The sequence below is a fragment of the Myxocyprinus asiaticus genome, chromosome 1, assembly GCF_019703515.2.
Source record: "Myxocyprinus asiaticus isolate MX2 ecotype Aquarium Trade chromosome 1, UBuf_Myxa_2, whole genome shotgun sequence".
NCBI classification, from domain to species: domain Eukaryota; kingdom Metazoa; phylum Chordata; class Actinopteri; order Cypriniformes; family Catostomidae; genus Myxocyprinus; species Myxocyprinus asiaticus.
In genome coordinates, this window is record NC_059344.1 from 3347975 (window position 1) to 3375258 (window position 27284).

The following is a 27284-nucleotide window of genomic DNA, read 5'->3' on the forward strand; positions in this document are numbered from 1 at the left end:
ACTTTCTTTGGCATGGATTCATGAACAAAATTAAGAGTTTGAGAAGATTATTTGGGTGTATTTAAATGATCAAACATAATGTAATATTACTAAGAATATGTATTGGATCCAGTTATAATTTGGATCATGTGTAGCAAACTTTCTCTGCTTTGTTCCAAATGTAAATACTTCCATCATAAATCACATACAGTGAGTACATAAAAATGAGAAGAACATGGGTGGACATACAATGGAAAGGAGGAGTTCTGACCCATCCAGTCTAGCGGGATGGCAGTAGCTGTGGGGTAATTGTCATCATGGTAAGTGAAGTAATGTAATACCTAAAAATGTAATGTTATTCTCAAGTAGGTTAGCTCACAGTTGTCTTCTGTAAATTAAGTCCATGTCTTCGTTAAACTCTATTTTACCTGTGCAATTATATTTTGCTATATAATAATCAGATACAAGTACAGTGGTAAATGAGTAAATAAGAGTTATTTTGGATAATGTAGTTATGCCTTTAGGACAGCTGCACTATGCAGGAGTCAGGCACATATGATGTTTTGAATATTTGTGTTAGCTAGATGGCAAGGGCAGTGATGAAGGCATTTCCAGCTGTTCCATTCATCAGATTTGGGACGTCCAAAAAAGAAATGGCACATGCAAGAACTACAATAGCTCTCCAGCATCAGCTTTGTAAAGGGAGTGTTTTTCTGTAGTGTTGAGGAATACTAACCAAAATGTAACTTTGTCAGGACTCAAACACACAAGGCAGCAGACATGTATAAGGTAAAATAGTTGTAGAAGAAATCTTTTTTTAAGAAAGCTTCATTCAGCTTCCTAACTGAAGAAAATAATTTTTTATTAAGCATCAGAGGAAAACAGATGGTTATGATGAGCATTTCACTGTGCAGCAGAGAGAGAGAGAGTTCACAGCAGTTATGAAATGTCTTCTGAAGGGTTAGCATTTAGAGCAAGGCTGTATACTGTAGGGCTTTACTGGTTGTTTAGATCAGTGTTACTATCAGAAATAATTAATAATTATTTCTGTAGTTATTAATTAATATTTAAGTTAATCAATTTAATCTAACTCATTAAAACCTCTTATGGGACTCCAGTAAATGTAGTGTGCTACGTTTAGTAGCAAGTTTGGTTATTAGCAATAATTAATAATTATCAAAGATAGTTATTAATTATTAAAATCAATAGAACATTGATGAGAATCAATGTTAGCTTTTTTAAATCCTTTAAATCAACAATTATCAAAGTTAATTGTTAACATCGATGAAACATTAACTAAAATTAATACTAGCTTATTGATCATTCAAATTCAATCATCAAAGATAATTATCAATTATCAAAAATCAATAGAATATTAATTAGGATTAACATTGACGGGGCATCACCCTGAAATCAGGTACTAATAACCGAATAGTAAAACAGTCTCAATATTAGATTGTTTTCTTAGGAAAATCGACATCCGAAGAATATTGATTTTCGGGAAAAAAACAATGAATGAAGGTTTGAATCTGAGCACTGACATCCTGTCAGCATGACACAGGTGTATGCAAAACAAACCAAAACACTTCTCTTTGTAATATAAACAAAGTTTATTTATGCAGTAATATCAATTAATAATTAATACAATGCAGTCAATAAACTTCCGACTTACAACTACAAACTAAACAGTGATATGATTAGATATGGAAATCAAAATAATCCTGTAACACATAAGGTGTGTGTGTGTGTGTGTGTGTGTGTGTGACAGTGTGTGTGTGTGTGTGTGTCAGTGTGGTTAATACGAGAGAGAGAGAGAGAAGTGACAGCCCTAAAGCCGATTTCGCGATAGTGGGAGAGAAAGCAGCTCTCAGTTTATCACTCAGAGACGCGGTTTTACGAGCGGGGCTCGTAAAAGTCCAGCGTTATTTGACTCTTTAATGGATGAACTCAGTTGCTGTCTCACCCGCAATGGTGAAATTGCACAACAATCCAATTTGGTTGGACCACAATACAGCAAAACAAATTTGTGATAATTAATACCCTGAGTATTAATAATGAGCGGACATGGCGGTCCGTAAACTGTACAAGCAAAAACCTTGAAACACAAGAATAACACAATATAATATTCTATCTCTGCCCAGACGTAAACCTCTTACTTGAATCGCATGAGGACACAGGTAGAATGTGTTTTCCTCCGTCCTTTAACTCTGACCCGGTTCCTTGAGGCTCGGGTGATGACGGGAGGCCGTTTCCTCGCTCTGTCGGTGGGCGGTACAGCTGTTGATTGTCGGCGGGCGGTACGGCTGTTGATTCTCGGCGGGCTGGCGGAGAACTCAGAAATGTCGACTTGATTGAAGATGGAAGAGAAATCTTTAATCTCTTCACTCCTGTAGGCAAACGGATGAAGATGCGAATTGCTCGGCGGTCTCCTTCGGATCCGTTAGAGTGTTCGGCTACAGTATGGCTACAGTTTCAAGTCGGACGTTACTTCCTTGTGCCACGAGGTTGCACATGAGAGCAGCGTTGAACTGCGTCCACACACTGCAAGCAAAGTCGCTGGAAGCAAATCTCGAAAGCATTTCAGAGGTATTTCAACTCCTGATGATGTCATGGTTTGAGGTGACATTCTGTTGTGTGCCTCATCCAATAGGAGTTGAGAGTTCGATCCTTTAGTGAGCAAGGCTTCATGGATTTGTAGTCTGTTTTGGACTCCCTTTGTTTGATTTTGGCGCGATTTTTATCAGTAAGATTTACGACTTGGAATGTGGGGGCTTGAGTTAGGTTTTTACAACTGTGTTAGGCCTGCCTTTGTCTTCTATCTGAATACATGAGGCCCAACAGTACAAAACACGCACTGTTTCCTTAAATGCAGTACTAACATTTGCTCAGTGCACACTGAATAGATGGGCGATGTGCTGGATTGACAGATCCAATCTCAGACGCACGAAGGTAAGAAGGATCATCAGAAAAGGTGTCAACTTTCTTCTTTCCTGAGGCAGAAATGGCATTATATGGCACAACAAAACCTGAAAAATGGCATAGCTTGGAAGTCCAGTGTAATATTTTAGTTTAACATTATCATCCTTAAAAAAATTGTCTGTGATTTTGCATTTATCAAGTTTATGCTTCAGCTGCCTGTTTTCCTCTATAAGACGGTTTATTTCATCATGCCTGGACTGGCAGAGCTCACATTCCTCTACAATGTGGTCATGAGGATTTTGTGCCATGTCATCTTCCTGTCATGCCCTCTCCTCCACGTCCTGCCATGCCCTCTCCCCAATGTCCTGTTGTCTCACCTTCTCCGTTTCCTTGTTGTATATCTGTTAACAAAGAGTTAACGTGTCAGCAAAGTGTTATACCATGTTTTTTTTTTTGTTTGTTTTTTTACTTTATTTTTATTGAACTTTCGAAATTAAATTCAGCAAGTTCTCAAGACATTTCAAAATTTTCACATTTTGCAAGTATAATTTAAAACAGCAATAACTAAATAAAAAAAGTAAAAAATTGAAATTAAATTAAAGGGCATCACAAAAATATGTTAAATGAATTTAATAGAGACACAGTTCTTTGGGCTTTTTGATTTAAAAAACTTTATAGATTCTAAATAAACTTCAAAGGCTGTTGGAAAATGAGCAAAGTTGGGTTTTGAGTTACTAAATTTAATCTGATGAATCTAAAATGTTCCTAATAAAAACAAATCAACAATATTTTTCTTTTGGAAAATTCATATTCATATACTGTGTTTTAATGTCAGTTATTGTCATGTTATTTGATAAGCAATAAAATAACCTCTTCATCTTATTGTGCCGCCTCCTCCTCTGCTTCCTGTCGAGCCCTCTCCTCTGCTTCACTTCGAACCTTGTCCTCCACTTTCTCTCCTGCCCTGACCCCAGACCTCTCACGTCTCCTTATCTGACGTGCAAACCTGTTTTTGTCTGTCAATTTCACTTCATTGTGGCCCAAAAGCAAAGATGGTGCCCAGTCAGGATGGGTGTCAAGCATTTCATATGCTGGTTGTCCTGTAAATACAGCAATTTCATAGGTTATACAAGCTGATGGGAATCTTTATATAATTTAAACAGCATCTCATGCTGGCAGAAGAAATAAATGAAATTAACATATGTTGTGGTTTTACATTTGCCTGTTTTTTTTTTTGTTTAGATTTCACCCATTACTACACTCACACACAAACCTATGTTTACACTTCACAAGTCATCCTAACACGTTTTTGAAGAACTATGTTGTACGATTAAGGTCAAAGTTACACACCACGAGACTCACCTGATTGAAAATGCAGAGAACACACTCTCACTGACGCAAAGATGTTGCTATAACTACTGTCTTTTCGTCTTGCTGCCGCTATCCACGCCATGCAACGTCTTCTCGTTACCTCCTCAACTTGCTTTCCTTCGCATTGTTTACACACTGGAAAAAAGAAAAAAACGTATCCCATTGTACAGTTTATTTCCTGAATGATCGTGTGACTTGCTATTGCAGTTTTTATTGCAGCAGGAATGACCTACCATGGTGATATTTTCCAAAATCAAAAAGAAAATCAAAACACTGCCGTAAACGCACTAGCAGAAAAGAAGTTCGACCCTCCTAATATGGCGTCTACACTAAACAGTTACCCAGAATTTAACACAGCGTGATGTCTGCTTCACATTCTCTATTGGGAAAAGCCGCATGTGATTTGGATGTGATTTTCATGTAGAAATGTTTATAATAGATTGAACGCGTCTTCTGTCTTTTCAACACACACTTTGGAAATGTCTTTAATGAAATGAGCATCACTGAGGGACTTGTGGACTGTTTCATACAGTAGTTGTTTTGGGCAGAAGCTCATGCTCCGTGTCTCTTTGTGTCTCTCATGTGTGTTCAGCTGCCCCAGCTAACACACGTCGTACCAGTTACGTAATTGTTTCGTACTTTTTGGTAATTTCATGACTTACTTACTGGCAACTTAACTACAACGTCGCAGGCCCGTAAATTCATTACCATTAAATTACCAACTCACGACGTCGTCATTACGGGCTCCTAATGTTGCAAGATAGCCAAGAATGTTCCAATTACGTAATATATTCATAATTTTATGTGCAATTGTATGACTTACTGGCAACATGACTTCAGTGTCCCAGGTCTGTAATTTCACCACCTTTCAAGTAATAACTCAAGACAAATTGCATTTGTCAATGTTTTTGTTGTTGCTGTAGCAGTTGAATAACACCAAGTTTTGTACATATGTACGTTTGGAAGACTAAGAGTACAGGTACATTTTTACAAAAAGTAGTAATATGAAATAAAATGTTAATAGTAATGTATTTCATGCGTCCTTTGTTTTCTATCCGTTTGCTTTATGGTCTCAGATGATTAATTATTTGAACATTACATTTCTGAATCCTCTGCTACAGAATATAAACCACAATTTGGGAGTCACATGTCAAATTCCTATGCTATGTGAGGGTCCTATGGATAAAGTCAAAACACACACATATATTAAACTTTACGAAGGCACTTTATTTAGACCAGGATACACAATTTCTATATCAAACAGGCTTCTTAAAGGTTGTAATATATTTAACACTTGATGTGATCCACATAATCGTTTGCTACAGTTGTGTAATGCTTTGTAGTAACTTGTAAAAAGCTCAACTCACAAAAATGGCCTACTTAACCCCCTATTATCTGGCCTAAATTTAGGCAATGAATATGATCTTCACATGTAAGAGTGGCCACTGACATTGCATTCCCCCACACATTAATGGTTAAAGAATATAAAGATTTCACTCACATTTGGAAGACGCAGGGACCATCACACCAACAAATAGTAAATAAATAACTAAGACAAAACAAGTGTACAACTATTATCCATAGGTGATTCACAAATATAAATAATTCTATTTTTGGTTTCATACACTTTAAATAGCTTTACATTGGACTGGGCCAATAACCAAATTCAGTTATTGACCCATCAACTAATGGGTATTTGCACATCACCCGTGAGTGAAGTTCATGCTATGTATTCAAAAAGGTTAAATAAATAGTTCACCCTGAACTGAAAATTGCAATTTACTTAACCTCATTTTGTACAGAACCCATATTAGTTTTTTCTTCCATAAAACACAAAATGTGATGTTAGTCAGAGCTTCCAAGATTATATTTACTTACTATGAGAGTGGGAAGTGCTTTATGGGTGAGTAAACGACAGTTTTCGTTTTTGGTAAACTATCCCTTGAAGTGGTCCAACTATGTGATGGAGCATTTAGTACCATTATCTCCCAGCACAGTGGGGAAAAGCACAAAATAAATCAGTACAATAGGCTACAAGGTCAACTATTGGAATGTCAGCATTGGTGCATGTATGGAAATGACACAAAGAAAATCTCCTGTAAAAAGAAAAAAGGAGGCAGGTAAGTATGTTTTGCTTGACTGGCCAACTGTTAATCATTAATTATCCTGCTATGATGCACATGTAAAACAGATTTGAGTTCAAATTCTATTTGCTTATTTGTAGATGCAAAATGATACAAGAGAGCAAGAGCACAAAAGTAGTACTGCAATGACCAGTGAAATTATGTATGTCCCGATGTGGTGCCATTATTCTGAAATATTTGACTGGTGAATACTATGATTCCACTGAGCCATGTAAAGAGACACTTTAGTCCATTAAATAATTCCTTGTATTTTCTACAAAACTCCATGCTGTGTAAATCAAAACTGGTAAATATTAAGATATTATGATTCTAAAAATAACAGATTACATTTTAGAAAGCCATAACGAGGCACTGCTCAATCCTCTGGCTGCATTCACACTGCAAGGCTTAATTTAATGAACAGGGGCCGGTTGCAAGAAACACCTTAAGTTAAGAAACCCCTTAGTGGCAATACACTTACAACTATAACTAAGGGTTTTCTTAGCTTAAACTTTTGGCCATAATATTTTTTTTTTTTTTTGGTCCACTTTTTTTGTTTACTTAAAACTAGAGCTGTCAAATGATTACAATAATTAATTGCATGTTTTTTGTAGTTAATTTCATTGAAAATTAAAAAAAAGAAAAGAAAAATCCTATAAAATAATAATAATAATAATAATAATAATAACAACAATATCAAATAGTATGCGTTATTGCACGGCTCTCTGAAATACTCTATTCTAATTGGTCAATTGATCCAAGCAGGCCGTGGCGCGAAATCTGAACTGCACGAGCCTGATGTTGAGACTTCATCCGTTACTAACGGCATCCTCTGACTGAGAAAGAATACAATTCTGCTTTTTCCGACTCTTATATTTGTTGTCTTGTTTAGAAAACCTATACAATGTTAAATTATTTCCATAATAACGTTCTCTGTATATATTATCTACTTTTTCGTTGTACATAGTTCTACTTTTATTTTTTGTACATAGTTACCGAGTTGATTCAATAATCAAGGTGAGTGTATGAAATCGCCCTCTATACCCTCATTCACTATTCCCTACATTTATCCACTAATATAGTCCACTTGAATGAGTGAATGAAAACGAGCAAGTGAATTCGGACACCGAGTGGACCAGAAGGCCTGTGTGTCATCCATACCTGCTCACATAGAAAACAGACTGTAAACTTTTGGGTAGTTAATGTTTGCTGTGGCGAGACGCGGGAATTAATTCTAGTCTGGTCTGGTTGTACACTCGTTATTGCGGTGCATTATGGGATTGAATGGCTGTATAACTGTATAACCTATGGAGATTAGTACAAACAAAATATTAGAAAAATTACCAATTTATTTATATTTTAAAGCAAATGTATTTCCTTTCTACACAAAATAATGGTTTTGACTATTCTTACTGTTACTATGGCCTACTCTGGCTCAATGATGATAGGCTGTCTGTGTGAAGCGTCGATGTCAGTCACTGACTATAGATTTTTTATTCGTCCAGGTCATTAAAAGACATTAAAGATGTGAGGTAATAAACCAACAGCGTTTCACTTAAAGTTAATTTACATTGACTCTTCTCCCCTCACAAATCGTAAATACACTTCAATATACACTTCAATAAATAAATAAACGGACACTTACCTGCTTCAGTCTCATCAGCAGTCAAAACACCAAGCGCTTGCACAACATCCGCAACCTGTAAGAACGACACAAGACTGTACAATCAAGAGTTCTCGTTTATTTTACTACTACTGCATATGCGTGTTTCTGTTTGGTCCATTCCAAGGAGTTCTTGTGCATTCAGGCTCGTGCATGTGCCATGACGTCATTAACTGGAGACTGGAATATAAGTTTAAATATTACGCTTTTAGGAGCCCTCCTAAAAAAAAAAAAAAAAAAAAAAAACGCTCACTAGAAAAATATATATTATAAAGTTTATTATAAAGCCGCAGCTGCAAACTTTATTTGTATTTGCATCAGTAACAATGTGTTGAGAGAAAGCAAGTATATAATACAGCAGTAATGGTAAAAATAAAGGAGACAATCAATAAGTTTACTGAATTGAGCATACACACACAAAAACACCCTTGGCCTATGTATTACAAGTTATTTGTATACTACAGATATGAGACAAACAGGCTTGCTACTATAATACACACACAACTTTAAATTCAAATAACTCAAGTTATACTTAGACCAAGGGTGTTGTTTTTGGCTCATCCAACTAGCTGCTGTTTTTGTGTGTGTACTCCCAAGATAAGAAACTGATCGTCTCCTACAAGTTTAGTAAACTGCAAATATTAGTCCCAGCACAAGTGGTGTGTTGCAGTGCAACACATTAACAGTGTTGCATTCTAATGTTCAAAGGGTCATATTATCTTCTTTAAACAGAAAACTTTTTCCCTCTTTTTTACTGGTTTTGAGGTTGTTGTAATATGAAAACATACTGTAAAAACTCAAATGTAGTTAAGTCTATCTACTTGTACAACAGAACAATGGGCAAGGTCTTCCAGGGATGCCTCAATGCCAAAAGAGCTTAAAGGTAAAAGACACAACAAGAGACCAAATTCATCGAAATGCAATCAAAAATAAGTACATCACTGTATTTACCTCTTATCCTTAGGTTAAAGAAATAGTTCACCCAAAAATTATCATTCTTATCATTAACTCATCCTAAATGTTGTCTCAAACTTATGACTTTCTTTCTACCCCCAGAACACAAATTTTATGTTTTAATATTTTGGAGATATGATGTGAATATATCTTTATAATGCAAGTGAATGGTGACCAAACTTTCAAGCTCCAGAAAAGTACAGAAAGGCACCATAATGGTAAACCACAGGTCTCCAGTGGTTTAATCCATGTCTTCTGAGGCAATATGGTCAATTTTAGGTGAGAAACATACCAAAATGTAACTCCTAAATCTTGCCATTGCAGCCTCTAAGCACGGTCATAATTCCATGTGACGCATGTACAAAGTGCTAGAAAGTGTAATTGAAATTATGATAATTCTTAATGAGTCTACAATGGCAAGATATACAGTGAATAAGTAGTTACATTTTTGTCGGTTCTCACCCAAAATTGATCATATTGCCTCAGAAGACATGGATTAAACCACTGGAGTCATATGGATTATCTTTAGGGCGCCTACACAGCAGAGTTTATGCTGCGTCAGAGAACACTGATTTCAATGGGGATGGTGCATCTGAAGGATTTAGAGGGACAATGCGAGGGTTTGTGAAAGTGGCGCTACGCCGTGCCACCAAAAATGGAACATTCCAACTTTTGCTGCAATGCACTCTGAGGTTGGCATCCATTGATCAATGATATCTTAGAGAGACGGTCCAGTTGTGTCTTTAGTGATCCAACTTTCTTAATGAAAGCTTGAATCCACACCCTCCACACCCTCCGCACATTTCTATCCGTCAAATGCTTCTAATAGTGCAGTGACACGTATTGAATAATAGGAAGTCATTATCAGCCTATTTCGATCAGTGGTGAATCATTTGGAGCATCCCTAGAAACTACCTATGAAAAGGGTTTTTGCATTCATATTTGACCTCAAAGCATAAGTTCCTGCACCCCCCTTGTGAACTGCGTAGCACCACTTACATATACTCTATCACACCACAAGGATCAAGGACGGAGGAAGCATCCCAAGGACGCTTGATTGAGGAAACACCATTGCATCGTATGCGGAATACTCCTCCCCTTTCACATCTGTCTCAATAGTTTTGAGTCATGTTTTAGCTTTTCATTTTAAATAAACCATACATTTCAGATATTTCAGTAGCTTTATTGAGATTTATTAGGAATATTTTAATTAATCCACTTTAACAATATGAAGGCAGATCTCTTAAGCGCACTTAGGTAACGAATCCAAGAATGCTAAGAAGGCACTTTAAAGTGACGTCTGAGTGAGCAAGGATATTACAATTTAAAATGATTTCTTCCTTTGATTCCTCCATCCTGAGTAGTGCATGGATTGATGAGCAAATGAATTGTTACTTATGTTGTTCAAATCTGTGAACTATAAAAACTGTGGTTTCACAAAGTGTTCATTATAACGCATGGAGAAAACATCTCACAATGGCGAGAGAAACTAATTATAAAATGTTTTGAATGGAATGTGAATGGAGTACACAAATCCTGTATTTAATTAAATTAAAGAACAGATACCTTAATAAAATACTACTCCAGTAAAAGGGAGGGGTCAAATTCCACACAGACAGAGCTAAAATAGGTCAATAATTATTAATTATTAGGTGCACACTCGAGCTGTGGATCATATTACTCCTGGATTATGGCTCATTTGAGACGGACAAGATCAATTCAGTTGTTTATTGTTAACTTGACTCACTCCGTCCATATCATTGAATCACTGAGTTGTTAACTGCTACAAGTTGAATCAACAAGTTGAATCTGCTGGATCAGTAGAATTCACAAATGAATCAATGTGATTTATGAACCAGTTCAAAAGAATCGTCTCAAAAGAATGATTTGTTTAGGAAACGGACATCGCTATCGGGTCTCGGAGAAGATCTTGATTTCTTGACTTGAAAATAACGAACAGCATGTTTTCCTGAAATGAAGTGGGGTATGTCAGATGCTGTTCTTTTGGAATGTAGTGAAGAAAAAGTATGCTAAATGTTTCCCAAAATGAAAATAACCTGGCAAGACACATTGCAGCATCATTTAGTTGATACAACTCATACAACTGCACCCGACATGTGGCTTATAAAAACCAATAACACCTTCTGTAACTATAAATGTGTATTACCACGATATGTATATTAAAACGATACTGATTCGCCTTTTCATTTCCCTTCTTATACTATGGTGATATGAAGGAAACAACATTTCATACATCATTTAATTAGTAATTCATCATTTCTCTACCTTAAGATTTGACCCTATATCCTGCTTGTTTAAATGTTGTGAGGTCGTTTGTGCGTTAGGTTAAAGATCATCTTAATTTAGCAAAACAATACTTTTAGGGCCATTGTGAGATGCAGGCTAATGTTTATTTTTTTTTATTTTTTTTTTGCCTTCCGTGCATTATAATGAAGGCTTTGTGAAACTGCACAGTGTCATGTTTTTGAGTTTTGTTCTTGTTTTCATGTCTTTTATTTTCAAGTTTAGTTCCTGTTCCTGTCATGGCATGTGATTTCCTGTTCCCTCATGTGATCTTGTCATGTGTTTCCCCTGTTCATGTGTCTTGTTTTCATTGGTTCATTGTTTGATTACTTTATTAGTCTTGTCTTTTCATTGGTTTAAGTTCATTTAGTCTTGTTATCTTGTTTATAGTTTAGTCTTGTGATTGGTTGTCTTGTTTACCCGTTAACCATGTCCTTGTATTTAAGCCCACATGTTTTCCATTGTCTGTTGTCATGTATTGTGAAGATAACTTTGTTGTTTTGTTTATGGTCAAGTCCAAGTCCAAGTCCAAGTCCAAGTCACATTTGTAGTCAGGGTTTTGGGATTCCACGTTTGGAAAATAAATTTCACTTGGGTTCTTCACTTTATCGTCATCGTCTTCATTATTGTCTTTGCCAGCATCGTTACAGAATACCTGTCCGCCCACAATGAACCCAGTAGTTCAGCTCCTTCATCTATGCCAGGGGAGTCGTCCCCTGGAGGTGTATGTGGAGTAATTCTGTGCTCTGGCCTGTAGGGTGGATTTTAATGATGTAGCCCTCAAGGACTGTTTCCGTTTCAGGCTTAATGAGCCGATTTCCTCTTGAATGCCTGACGGTCGGTGTGCCGACAGCCTTGCTCGGTATATCGACCTTGCCCTACTGATGGGTGGTTCACCATTCACCATAGGGAGATGGCCAACAAGCCAATACCCATGCCTGCCACGGTCAATGAGCCAACGCCCACGCCTGCCACTGCCAACGAGCCAATGCCCACCACGGCCAATGAGTCAACACCCACACCAGCCACGGCCAGCGAGCTGGAAGCTTCGTCCGTCCCAGAGCCAGCGTTGCCAGCCTTGTCCATCCCAGAGATTTCTAAAATCATATAACTTTCTGTAAAGCTGCTTTGAAATTGTGTATTGTGAAAAGTGCTAAAATAAATATGACTTGACATGTGGTTGTGTCTTTAGTCTGTACTGAACTCACCCAACTATGACAGCTGTCAATAACCCCTCAAGTCACATACTGTAGGCGTATTGCACATGCATACAATACATTCACTTGGTCGGGTTCACATAGTCCTAGAGCACATTCAGGAAACAGATTTGGTGACCTGGTACTGTTATAAGTTATGATATACTGAAGTTTCTCAGTATTATGAGATACTATATCATTATTATGAGACACAAAGTCATTATTGTGACACCATTTTATTAACGAATACGCTATCTTTAACAATTTACAATTGAACTTATGAGTATGACAAGTGCACTGATAAAATAAACATGAATAATTAAATAAACGGTACTTATATACTGTAACTGTTGTGACTTCTGTTTAATTCCAGATGCTGTCATAAAATGTAAAACTGGTCTTGGAGAGAAGGACGTAGAATGTTTCATTGGAAAGACAAACATGTGCATGCCCAACTGAAAAAAAGTGTTCAGGTATGGTAGATGCAAAATATGACTAGAATGTTCTCTAATTCAACGCCAATTTTTAAAACAAGCAGAGACAAAGAATAAACAACTATCGATTATATGGCGTATAACATGTGCACAAATGATCATCACTCAAGGTGCATTTACGGCATTCTCGTGTACGTATAAATATAATTGAGAAGAAAACAGCAACAATTTACTTGCTTCAAAAGATATATACAACTATGAACAATTACACAAGAACGCAAACTAGGCAACATGCACGCCACTTTCTAAAAAAGCACATGTAATTCGACTTGCCTCTGTAACATTTATAATCTATTTAACAATTATAATAAATTGTTTCACTGAAGTGCTAAATAATGTGCATTTAAAGGTTAAAATGAAAAACACTCACCTGTTCCTTTTCATTTTGTTAACAGGGCCGACTAAATGAAGATATGGAGGAGTAGCTTCAACTGCACAATTCCACGTTTAAGCTTCATTGTTTATTTGAATGTTTACCTGTTTGTGTAATACTGTTTTGAGCACTATATTGTTTTTTATTCATAGTAAATAAACTGAACCAAATTCTGAGTCTGTATCAGAATCTGTATCAGAATCTGTAGTTTAACACCACCTACTCTAGAATCACGTGGCAGGGAAGTAATATCATCACGGACTTTAAAGGGAATAAAAACTCTGCCATGAACACCGCTGCCTCTCTCCCGGAAGCTACAGAGGTTAGTTCACTCTCCATCTCTGTAGCGGATGTAACCCGATCCTTCCGACGGGTGAATATCCATAAAGCCGCGGGTCCAGATGGCATTACAGGCTGTATCATCAGTGTTTTTACAGACATTTTCAACCTTTCCCTCTCCTTGTCTGTAGTCCCCACATGCTTTAAAACATCCACCATTGTGCCTGTACCAAAGCAATCCAAAATCACTTGCTTAAATGACTGGCGTCCTGTTACTCTGACCCCCATCATCAGCAAATGCTTTGAGAGACTAATCAGAGATTACATCTGCTCTGTGCTGCCTCCATCACTGGACCCATTGCAGTTTTTTTCAAACACAAGTTTGCTTACCACAACAACCACTCCACTGATGATGCCATTGCATCTACAATACACACTGCTCTCTCCCACCTGGAAAAAAGGAACACTTATGTGAGAATGCTGTTTGTAGACTACAGCTCAGCAGTCAACACCATAGTGTCCTCCAAGCTTGATGAGAAACTCCGGGCTCTGGGCTTAAACAGCTCTCTGTGCAGCTGGATCCTGGACTTTCTGTCAAGCAGACGCCAGGTGGTTGGAATGGGCAGTAACATCTCCTCATCACTGACTCTCAACTCTGGAGCCCTGCAGGGCTGTGTTCTTAGCCCACTCCTGTATTCCCTGTACACACATGACTGTGTGGCAACACATAGCTCCAATGCCATCATTAAGTTTGCTGATGACTGATCACTGACAATGATGAAACAGCCTACAGAGAGGAGGTGCACACTCTGACATGCTGGTGTCAGGAGCACAACCTCTCCCTCAATGTCAGTAAGACAAAGGAGCTTGTGGAGGACTTCAGGAGAAGAGAAAGAGAACATAGTCCCATCACCATCAATGGAGCACCAGTGGAGAGAGTCAGCAGCTTCAAGTTCCTCGGTGTCCACATCACTGAGGAACTCACATGGTCTGTCCACACTGAGGCCATTGTGAAGAAGGCTCATCAGCGCCTCTTCTTCCTGAGACGGCTGAGGAAGTTTGGAATGAACTGCCACATCCTCACATGGTTCTACACCAGCACTGTAGAGAGCATCCTGACTGGCTGCATCTCCGTCTGGTACGGCAATAGCACCGCCCACAACCGCAAAGCCCTGCAAAGGGTGGTGTGAACTGCCAGACACTTCATCGGAGGTGAGCTTCCCTCCCTCCAGGACATATACACCAGGCGGTGTGTGAAAAAAGCTCGGAGGATCATCAGAGACTCCAGCCACCCGAGCCATGGGCTGCTCTCATTGCTACCATCAGGCAGGCGGTATCGCAGCATCATGACCTGCACCAGCCGACTTCATGACAGCTTCTTCCCCCAAGCAATCAGACTTTTGAACTCTTGATCTCTCACGATCAATATACATCAGCACTGCACTTTATTAATCTTATTATCTCACACTGGACTGTCATAAATTATATTCTCTTAACAACACACTGGCAACTGACTATCAACCGACAGCCTGAATGTCAATACAGTACAATACAACCTATTGTACATTTTATATATACTATATATACTTTTTTTTAATTTATTGTATATTGTGTATTCTATATTGTGTGTATTGTATAATGTACATTGTATGTTATTATTTGTATATTGTGTTGTGTGTAATTAAGTATATATTAGATTTTAAATTGTGTTGTGTAAATTTGATGTTTATTGTAGATTGGTATATGTCTCATCACTGTCACAACTGCTATGTTGCTCGGAACTGCACCCAAGAATTTCACACACTATTGCACTTGTGTATTTTGATTTATCATTCATATGCTGTTGAAAAAGCCTCTAAAATATTTTTTGGCAAATGAGGACAGAAATTAGATTGGTACTGCATGTCTGCCCATAGAATATTAATTACAATTAAAATTACCAACTGGTTACCAACACACAACTATTGATCCATGACGTTGCCACGACAAACAGGCACCATCACAAAGTTACATTATGGCAACGAATCCATGAATTTCACTTACGTAACCACTTACTTTGCCACCACGAAAGTTTTGTAATGAGATTACATTGCCGTTACATAATGGTCATGTAATTTGGCTAGCTGGGGCTGCTTCTTGCTTCTATGTTGGTAATAATTTGTCCAAAATCAGAAACGGACGTTGAATCTATGAAGCTATTTAATGATAATAATTATTTCGGTAAATGTGTCTGGGACAAATCCAAATGGTTCACTGGCATGTATGGTTAGTTGTAACTAACTGATTGTGCACTGATTATTAAAATCTAATTAAAATTTCACAAGCTGATCATATCAAAAACGTATAAATTATTTATTAAGTAACAATCATTGTTGTGAGAAATATAGATTTGCTCTCAGTTTCAGGCCTACTTTTTCATTTTGGGCCTCCATTGTCATTAGTCTTTACTGACACATAGCACTTGTTTTTCTGTTCCTTCTGCTCTCCTTATCTGAAGCTCAAGGATTTTTTAAGCTCGTCTTTTAGTACAAACTGGTATAAACTGGTATTCTGATAGCGGAGATCTTAGACTGGCACACAGATAGAGATGTCTGTTATTGACGCATGTTGATTTTCCTTGATGCACTTTTCTGGTATAAATATGTTTGATTGTCAATAAACCTTTGAAGACGTTTTGATATCAATTTTGTGTCAGAGTCTCTTCCCTTGCAAGCATATTCCTGAGCGAGAGGACAACGGAGAGTGCTAGGGGCGAAAAGGTCGAACTACATAGATTATAGGATTATACAATCTAACAACTCTGGTGGCCAGTATGGGGATTTCTCCGGACAGGAAAGAGAAACATATTTTCCTGTCCGCAGAGAAATACATTAGTTTTCGCCCAAAAGATCTTTAACATATTTCAGTATATGTTATTATAACAGATCGGTTCTTCCATTGGGAAGAGGGAGCCTCACGAGCTATAGACGTGGGAAGAGAAATAGATGAAATAATTTTCTGAAACTTTTCAGTGGGATCCTATTCCTATAGTACTCTTTGTGTCCTTCGCTCACGAATCAATTTTTATACCTCTTTATACCAAAAAGAGTGGTCAGAGCAATATATATTTTATAAAAATATTTTAAATATATATTTTTTGCAGAATATTTGGTCATCAGATTGATTGTATCTATTGTATCACTGAGGAGGAAACATCTTTGTTGAGTTGTGAGAATGGGGAACAAGATAAGTCAGCCGATGCCGGGGGAAACACCCAGAGACTGGATGTTCAGAAATAATAAAGGCTGTTCTCAACACAGAACCATTTTTGAGTAATCTGGCAGGATGGTCAGAGGGTAAAACTCAAATAGATCCTTATCCAAGGGAGGGTTCATTTAAAAATGCAGACATGGCTAGCATGAAACCTATGGTCACAGGAGGCTGGGGAGACCCAGCGTGGGATTCTAATTACATGAAAACTTTATTTTCTGTATGGAAAGACATGAAGCCGTTTTGGGAGAAGGGCCCAGAGAGAAAAAAGAACAGTAGTCAGAATCAACAATCAATCTCTGGGTCATGGGCCCAGCATGCTTCCACTGCGCAAGTTACTCTAGGTCCAACCTCTCAGCCGAGTGCCCCTCCTTGTGTCTCTCCCCCTCAGTGCACGGAGGTGGGAGACACACAGGATCGGCCGCTGCTGCAGTATGAGTCTGTTGTAAAATAACAGCTGTACCCTAATCTAAACACGCTGTTGAAAAGTCAAAACATCTCTCATGAGATATCGAGTGTTGAAAAAACACTCCTTACGCAGACTGTCGATCCCCCACCTGTTAGCTCTGTCCATGCGTTTCCATTTGCACAAGTCCCAAATGGTTACAAAATATCTCTTCTCTTGGTGACAGAAGCAATGGCTATTTGTAAATAACTTCCAAACCCCTTTAAGAACCCACATCAGTATGTGGCGGCGCTTAAACGTCTGACTTCCTATAGTCAGCTTACAGGCAGAGACTATCATTTCATACCCTCCAAAACTCTCCCTTTGGAATGCAATGAATGTGAGTTGATAAAAGTGGTGCCAGCACTAGATCCAAAAAATGACATGCCCGTTGAAACTAACAAAGTGGTGACTAGAAGTAAAGATGAGGTAACTGAACTGCCAGAATTATTATGGGCCTTTGTTGAAGGTTTCTTTAAACACTTAAATTCTTAATAAATTCTTGACTAGGGCAGCATCAAAACAAGACATTTCGTATGCTGCTAATACCAAACAAAAGAAGAATGAAACACCAACTGTGTTCTTTATCAGGTTTAAGCAGGCATGGACTGAAGAGTCAGCCCTAACGATCATGGGAGCTCATAAACAGTTGTTTCTCAACACACTTTTAAATAACATGGACAAAGAGATCGCCTCTTTAATTAGAAGCACAACCACTAATTTAGGTGATATTTCAGTTGAGGATATGGGACGCAGGCTGCGTGAACTGTCTAGTGCAGGGGCGTTTACAGATTCTAAAATGCATGCTTTCATCCAGGTTCCAATGAAAACTCCACAATGTTATCATTCCTAATTAACTGTTCTCATTGCTCGGATGTGACTTAATGCATAAGATTGGTGCAAAAATCTAATTTGATGATAACTCTGTACAACTCGTTTTTTCTGCAGATTTTTTTTCTCTCACTACAGACACAGGAACTGCTGAGATAGCTTCTGACACACAGACTGAAGAGACACAGGAAGTAGCTAACGTTAACCCAAAGCTGTGGGCCACCCACAAAGATGAAGCAGGACTTATTGACGTCATTCCGTACAGAGCAGCGCTACAAACAGATACAAACAATGTGCTCTCTCTGCTGAGAAAGAGGAAGGTATTCAACCAGTTATTGCTGAACTACTCCAGCAGGGCATCCTGGTTCCCACTCACTCACCATACAACATGCCCATTAACCCGGTAAAGAAGGCAAATGGTACATGGAGATTAACCCAGGACCTTAGGAAGATCAATAGTTTGATTAAGCCATTATCTCCTATTGTTCCGGATGTGCAGACTACCATTAATTCTATTCCATCTAATCATGAATACTTTTCAGTGATTGATTTATGTTCTACTTTTTTCAGTGTGCCGGTAGATCCAGTGACACAGCCACTGTTCGCATTCACACAAGGTGGGGTCCAACACACGTGGACGCGCCTTCCTCAAGGGTTCAGAGATTCCCTGGCTGTGTTTTCTGCTGTAGTGCACAATGCCCTGAAAAACTCACAACTGTCTCCTGACACCTGCCTGTTGCAATACGCAGATGATATTCTGGTCACTGGACAGTCTAAAGACTTGTGTGCTGCTGCATCCACCATTGTTTACAATATCCTCTCTGCTGCAGGATTTAAAGCCTCCAAAGCAAAACTTCAATGGGTCCAGAGGAAGGTGGAATATTTGGGACACATCCTCACAGGTGGCGCAGTCTGCCGGTCCCAGACAGAGTGAAAACTATCGTCCTGGTTACTTTTGTAACCTCCATTCCCTGATGGAGGGAATGAGACATTGTGTTGATGTAGTGACACTAGGGGTCACTTTTGGGAGCCTGAAACACCTCTGGTCTTTGAAAAAAGGCCAATGGGAATTGGCGAGTGGTATTTGCATACCACTCCCCCAAACATACGGGTATAAAAGGAGCTGGTATGCAACCACTCATTCAGGTTTTGTGCTGAGGAGCCGAGACAAGGTCCCGGCCATTTCAGCGGGTAGTCAAGCATTGTGGCAGGTGGGATGCAATGTCTCGTCCCCCAGGGTCTGTGCAAGCAGGCTCACTGGGGGGAATGCATATTTGCGTAGTCCAGGGGGCCAGCTGTGTGCCAGCGTGTCTATACTGAGAGGTGCCTCGGTCAGGGCGTACCAGAGCGGGCAGTGGGAGGATTCTCAGGAAGCGAATGGGTCTACCTGTGCCTGCCCGAATCGACTCCAAATCAGCTGGACCACCTGAGGGTGGAGTCTCCACTCTCCCCTGGGGTAACCTGTCATGACAGTGTGTCTGCTGCAGTGTTGAGGTCGCCCGGGATGTGAATGGCTCACAGCGAGTTGAGGTGCTGCTGACTCCAGTGGAGGAGACGGCGGGCGAGTTGTGACATACAACGGGAGCGTAAACCGCCTTGACGGTTGATGTATGCCACTGTTGCCGTGTTCTCTGTCCGAATTAACACATGCTTGCCCTGGATCAACGGCCGAAACCTCCGCAGGGCGAGCAGAATTGCCAACAACTCGAGGCAGTTGATGTGCCAATGTAGCCAGGGCCCACCCAGGAGCCGGCGGCTGCATGTCCGTTGCATACAGCACCCCAGCCCGTTTTGGAGGCATCTGTCATAACCACAATGCACCTGGAGACCTGCTCTAGGGGAACAAATGAGAGGTCGGTTCAAGGAATGAAGAGGCGGCGACAGACAGGCGTGATGGCCACGCGATGTGTCCCGTGGTGCCATGCCCATCTCGGGACTCGAGTCTGGAGCCAGTACTGAAGCGGTCTCATATGCATCAACCCGAGCGGAGTGGCCACTGCTGAGGATGCCATATGCCACAGGAGCCTCTGAAACAGTTTCAGTGGAACCGCAGTCTTCTGTCTGAACACCTTCAAACAGGTCGGTACCGACTGTGCGTGCTCGTTCATGAGGTGCACCATCATCGAGACTGAGTCCAACTCCAAGCCGAGAAAATAGATGCTCTGAACCGGGAGGAGCTTGCTCTTTTCCTAGTTGACCCGAAACCCTAATCGGCCGAGGTGCATGAGCACTAGGTCCCTGTGTGCACATAACACATCCCGAGAGTGAGCTAGGATTAGCCAGTCATCGAGATAGTTGAGGATGTGAATGCCCAATTCCCTTAATGGGGCAAGGGCTGCCTCTGTGACCTTCGTGAAGATGCAAGGGGACAAGGACAGGCCAAAAGGGAGGACCTTGTACTGATATGCCCTACCCTCGAATGCAAACCGCAGGAAGGGTCTGTGTCGAGGTAGAATCGAGACGTGGAAGTACGCATCCTTCAGGTCTACTGCCTCGAACCAATCTTGATGCTGGACGCTCGCTAGAATGTGTTTTTGCATCAGCATCTTGAACGGGAGTCTGTGTAAAGCCTGGTTCAGTACTCGCAGGTCCAAGATTGGCCACAACCCACCGCCTTTCTTCAGTACAATGAAGTAGGGGCTGTAAAACTCCTTCTTCAACTCGGCCGGAGGGACTGGCTCTATCTCACCCTTCCGTAGGAGGGTAGCGATTTCCATGCGCAAGGTAGCGGTGTTCTTGCCCTTCACCAAGGTGAAGTGGACGCTGCTGAAGCTGGGCGGACGCCTTGCGAACTGTATTGCGTAGCCGAGTCGGATGGTCCGGACCAGCCATCGCGATGGGTTGGAAAGCGCAAGCCACGCGTCCAAGCTCCAGGCGAGGGGGATCAAGGGGACAATCTTGTCGGACGTACCAGCGGGTGGGGCCTCGTGGTGGGGCAGAGCCTGAGGCATACCTGTCCAAAATACTTGATGCAGTTGCAAAAGGACTTCCTGGTTGTCTGCGGGCAGTTGCTGCCACAGCTGTCATGGTACAAGACGCTGAGCGAATCATCTTATCACACCCCCTTGTGGTGCACACGTCTCATCAGGTAGGCACTATAATGCATAACATAACGACTCAACATATGACGGTGCAAAGAAGGTCAAGTTATAAAGCAATTTTATTAGCTACTGCAAATTTAACTCTAAGTGAGTGAACATATACACTGATTCTAAATACGCATATGGTGTAGTTCATGATTTTGTAAAATTATGGGAAGAGAGAAGCTTTAAAACTAAAGAGGGAAAACCAATTGCTAATTATAGGACTGTGGCTGAGCTTATATCTGCAGCACAATTGCCTTCTAAGTTAGCAGTAGTCAAGGTTGCAGGACGTGCTGCAAGAGACTCAGATGAGGCAAAGGGAAACAGATTTGCAGACGAGGTTGCCAAATGGGCAGCTAAGGAAGCAATGGTAAGTCCATTTATGGACAAAGCGGGCACGGACATGCCTATGATGCATAATGAAGTTAGACATTAAAGTTTTACAAGCAAACCTAAGTCAGAGTGATTTAGAACATTCGGCTGCGAATGATGTAAAACCTGATGCATAAGGATTTTTGAGAGACAAACAAAGCAGATTAGCACTTTCAAACACTGCTCTAGTAATGTTGTGTAGACACTATCATGGTATATCACATGTTGCCAAGGAGAAAGTTGTTCAAAACATTAAAAAACTGTACTGTATCCTGAATATGAGAAAGATTGTCTCTTTTTTGCTAGATTCTTGCTTGGTATGCGCCCAGACGAATAGGCATAAATCAGCAGACCATGAATCCCTCCCACGTCCTGAACTGCCTTTCCAGCATCTACAGATAGAATTCACACGCATGCCACCTCATGGCAATAATAAGTATATGCTTGTGACTAACAGAACAGTTAAGGAGAGAATAACTAAAGCCTGCTTAGATACAGGATTAAAGTGGGTAGATGTACTTCCTATGGTGTTAACAGAGATAAGAATGACCCCATCCTCAACCACAAAGATGTCACCTTTTGAAATATTAATGGGTAGACCTTTCCTGACCCCATGGGTCAAAGGTCGTGCTGGCAATCTTTCCACAGGAGACATGGAGGTGCTGATTTCAGATTATGTGGATTCCCTAATTAAAACTTTGAATGGAATTAATGGCGATGTTACTTTGTCTCACAGAAAAGTCAACTCATTCATTTGTTCCAGGACAGCAGGTGTTGGTGAAGTTTTTGAAGGCCACTAAGGTCGGAGAGCCAAGGTACCTGGGACCCACGACTGTCATTGCTGTGACACAGACCGGGGTGCTGACTGACTTGCAGCCGCAGTGGATCAACGCTGGACGGGTGAAAGCATCCCCAGGAGAGAGAGAGAGAGCCACTGAGATCGGGAGAACCTGAGTTTGAGAAAGCCATGGTGAAAGCACACTAACGAGGAGCAACACATGTCAAAAATTGCTAATGATTTACGAAGTAGAGAAGTAATTGATGCTGAAAATGGTATTTTGGCCTGGTTGAATAGTTGGAAGAAGCTATTTCTGAATGCATTAATACCCATTGGTGTAATCCTTTTGATATTAGCCTTTATTGCTTGCTGCATTTTGCCACTGATTAAGTCTTTGATTAATAGGGAAATGAATACCCTTGTATCTACTCAGTATGCTCTTTTTCATGCAAGAACTGAATCTATGTACAACTAAGAATACCACTCTTTGATTATTTGTGTAACCAGAAATCAATAGTAATCAATTTGTTTTTTAAATCAATTTCATTGTTTTGATTGGTAATTAGATTAGTGGATGCAAATATTTTACTCTCTTCTAGTAAATTCGGGAGAGATGTTTGGTTTGTTGTCCGAAGACTGGTACTATACAATACGGTTGATTGGTAAGAAAGTAGGTGACCCATGATTGGTCAATAGACAGTGCAGATGGAGAAACTGGGTTGTAAAGTACCACTCTTGAATAGTTTAGGTCACATATGGTATTCTTCATCATGCATTTACTGAACTAAACTGAGAGCTTGCAGTTCTTTTAGAACCAAAGCGGGCACTGTGAGAAATATAGATTTGCTCTCAGTTTCAGGCCTATATTTTCATTTTGGGCCTCCATTGTCACTAGTCTTTATTGACACGTAGCACTTGTTTTTCTGTTCCTTCTGTTCTCCTTATCTGAAGCTCAAGCATTTCATAAGCTCGTCTTTTTTATTACAAACTGGTATAAACTGGTATTCTGATAGCGGAGAGCTTAGACTGGCACACAGATAGAGATGTCTGTTATTGATGCATGATGATTTTCCTTGAAACACTTTTCTGGTATAAATATGTTTGATTGTCAATAAACCTTTGAAGATGCTTTGATATCAATTTTGTGTCAGAGTCTCTTCCCTTGCAAGCCTATGCCTGAGCGAGAGGACAACGGAGAGTGCTGGGGGTGAACTACATAGATTATAGGATTATACAGTATAATCTAACAATTGTTATCTAGTTATTTTTCTTTGCTGAACTGGTACAACCAACATACAAAATCAATATTAGAGAAAACAAGCATTTGTGCAGTTGGACTTTTGACACAAATCCTGATAGTTACAGATATAAAGCCCTTGAGACAATCAGAGTCATTCTTCATTTGCGGTGGCAAATTGTGTTCCTCTAATTAGCAACAACAGAAATCAACTTTAAATAATAGTAAATCATAAAATGTTTCACATGTCAGCACATATGTATTCTGCATGATGAAAGCAATCTCATCTTCACTAACAGACAACAGCTCTGCATCCAGACCAACACCCTCTGAACTTTCACTGCAGCCTGGACCAAACACACCCTCTGAACCTTCACTGCAGCCTGGCCCAAACACACCCACTGAACATTCACTACAGCCTGGACCAAACACACCCACTGAACCTTCACTGCAGCTTGGACCAAACACACCCACTGAACCTTCACTGCAGCCTGGACCAAACTCACCCACTGAACCTTCACTGCTGCCTGGACCAAACACACCCACTGAAACTTCACTGCAGACTGGACCACCTGCCCATCAACAGAACAGGTCTCACCAAAACATGCCACCTCAACGTCCCAACACTGTCCTCCTAATTGATGCAAACAGCAAGTATCTCAACCAATGAAGATTACTCCCAACTCACAAAGTCGCAAAGTTCTGGTGCCCAACCACAGACTCTGGAAGATGCAATGCTTGGAAGAGATACATCAATCCACAGGCCAAATAAAGGCTCACCACACCATCAACCAAGCCAACTCAACAGCTCCTACAGTCTCAGCCATCATCTGCTGGAAAGTACCAAACGCCCTACAGAGCCCTTCACAGAGAACCCCCACACAACAGAGCCCCACCCAGCATCATCCAGACAGCTCATGGCCATGAGAATCCCTACAGTGGCCCATGTCACTCACCTCATATCCCCCTCCAGCAGGCATCCCCTCCACAGCTCTACACTTACTCAGAGGTGCTTCAAGGTAAAAAAAAACATCTAGATTTTTCGGACATAGGAGAAGTTTGCCAACTACTCCAGCTCATTTGCAATATATTAGGCTAAATAGTAATCTAGAATGCAATAAAATATGCTCTTTTTTATTTGTATTTATTTTATATTTTTATGTGGAGGGAGAAGGAAGAGAAAGGGGAAAAAGAAACCTTTGTTATTCTACATTGCTGTACTGTGTTACTTTAAATTGCTATGCTGTATTGTCTTATCTTTGTATCTAACTTTTAACTCACAAAATTACACTCCATGAAATCTCTCTGTATACGCTCTTGGAATATCCAAGGCCTTTTTTCTTCCAACTTAGGCCCTAAAAACTCAAATTCGGAGTTACTTCAAAACATTTCAATACTTTATTGAAGTAACACTTCAATACTTATGAGGTTACTGGACTTTGTGTAACCCAGGAGAGGACATATGAGTTTGCTGGACTTTGTGTGACCCAGGAGAGAGCATTTGAAGTTATTAAAAGTGTTGATGCTGCAAAAAGCCACACAGTACAATAGAAATAATGATGCTATGGACCTTGGGAAACACAGCTAAAGATAAAGATTCAGCTGTAACAGAAATAATGATGCTACGGACCTTGAGAAATGGAAGATAAAGATTAAAACAACTAGTGGTCAAAGTGACCGTATTATGCTCAGATTGTCATGTTTTTATACTACTTTAATTAAAAAGTTATTTTTAAAAATAGACTAAAGCCAGGTGTCCACCATTAAAAAGAAATCAAAGGCCTTGTGAGATAATGGTGGCGAACGGTATCCATGACAACCAAAAAAATAATGAAGGGGTGTACACATGAGGTAATATCAGACAAGAAACTGTATAAAAGATGAGGGTCTGGACCAAGGGATTCAGATCTCAGCTGACATCTCGGGTTTGTTGGTTTTGCTCAATAAACTCTAACCTTTGACACCTGGAACTCCTGACTCCGAGAGCTTCCTTACAGAGATGGAAAGAAAAGGCATCTTACGCTCCACAACATATTTGGTGCCCAACGTGGTGCTGGGAAAGGGGTCAAAAGAGCACTGCTGTGGGTTCGCTGACACGGACTACACAAAATCACTGGCGCCAAAAAAAATGTATTTAAGCGATTTGGCTTAAAAGGTGTTTTGTGTGGTCTGTTGTAAGTTTGACCTTGGCAGTGATAACTCAATGAGCCTCTCCAGTCTCGAACTTAATTAAATGATTAATTGGATAAAATAGAGAACTGGGTTCCAAGTTTAAAAACTATGCATGCATTAACTAAATGTAAATATGACTTGTAAATAAGTTGAAGTGCACACAAAACTTAGCGGATACCGCTCTCAGGGGGCGCCAGCGTAGATGGGGAGCCTGCATAGACAGAGGCCCCTGAGCTGGTAAAGAAGTGGTGAGCACACAATTTGATGGATGGCACTGCTTGCACCCCTGGGAGGGCTGAATGGGCAAGTTTTGAAAATCCTACGGATACCGCATTCTCAGTTGGGGAATGGGCTGCATTGGTAGTTAAAAACGTGTTAAAAACCTGAGGATACCACAAGGTGCAGTGACACCAGTAAATGATAAGGAGCCCACAAATATGGTTGTCCTTTGACCTGGCTGAGGACAGGGAGCCCACGTTGATGGTTGGCCTTGTTCTCAAAATAGCACTGCATTTTGGGCTGAATGGACAGGCACGCAGTAGGCGTGATTACCCAAGAGGTATATAGTGATAGTTAAGATGTCTGATATTTGAAAATTGTGTTGAATAGTGTAAATATGTATATGTTGAATAAGTTGATGTAAATATACATATTGATTGTGTAATACGTTAAGTTGTGTACAAAGTAATTGCATTGTCGTAATATGATGGTTGTGTTGAATGAGATGTTTATGTTCATTGTATTGTGCTTGCTTATGCTGATTGCAATATGTTATGTTGTGTGAGTGTGTGGATTAGTGTGATGATATGTCTATATGATTGTTTTTCTCATAAGAAATATACTGTGAAACAACAGAGACATGAGGTTTAATATTCAATGGTTCTAAAATGAATGAGGAAATTATGAATAGATGTCAAAAACTTATTTAAAGCACTAAAATGTTTGAGACATTGGCTTTGTTGATGTCTGAACACCGTTCAAGTTGTAGTTAGAGTTATTTGGGTAAGAAACACAATTGTTGACAAAGACATAATTAATAGTAAGAGAAGCCTCTGTTTCTCTCTCTCTCTCTCTCTCTCTCTCTCTCTCTCTCTCTCTCTCACACACACACACACACACACACACACACACACACACACACACAGAGAGAGAGTGAAGATTGCAAGGCTGATTGTGTGAGTGCAGAGAACCGTGAATGAACAGACAGAGAGAGAGAGAGCGAGAGAGGGAGGGCTGATGACTGAGAGCAGAGGGAGCGACAAAGGTAGGGCTACGTGAGCAGGCAGAGAAAAAAGAGAAGCCTTTTCTTTCTCATCTCTGTTTTCCTCCTCAAACAGAAATCCTAATGTGGAGGCAGGCCGTTACTGAATTTGAAAGGAGACTAATCAAAAAAAGAAAATAAATAGAATTAGAAAGATTATTAATAGAAACACAGGGAATTAGTAATCATTTTTGGAGAGAA

At 40.0% G+C, this 27284-nt stretch overlaps 1 protein-coding gene across 4 annotated transcripts in view; it reads right to left on the reverse strand.

Annotated features, from left to right (window-relative positions):
- Nucleotides 1-1648: 1648 nt before the first annotated feature.
- LOC127442239 (uncharacterized) overlaps nucleotides 1649-27284 on the reverse strand; it is an 89104-nt gene continuing 63468 nt past the window's right edge. For 2 of the 4 annotated variants that reach the window (XM_051700131.1, XM_051700120.1), the window contains 3 exons: nucleotides 4261-4404; nucleotides 3769-3998; nucleotides 1649-3299 (listed from right to left, as the gene is read on the reverse strand). In XM_051700131.1, the coding sequence (XP_051556091.1) occupies nucleotides 3778-3998; nucleotides 4261-4404 (365 nt within the window). In that variant the 3' untranslated portion in view covers nucleotides 1649-3299; nucleotides 3769-3777. Of the gene's footprint in view, nucleotides 3300-3768; nucleotides 3999-4260; nucleotides 4405-6147; nucleotides 6366-8037; nucleotides 8093-27284 lie in introns of all 4 variants that reach the window. The other 2 variants (XR_007897459.1, XM_051700123.1) reach the window with 2 other exon arrangements.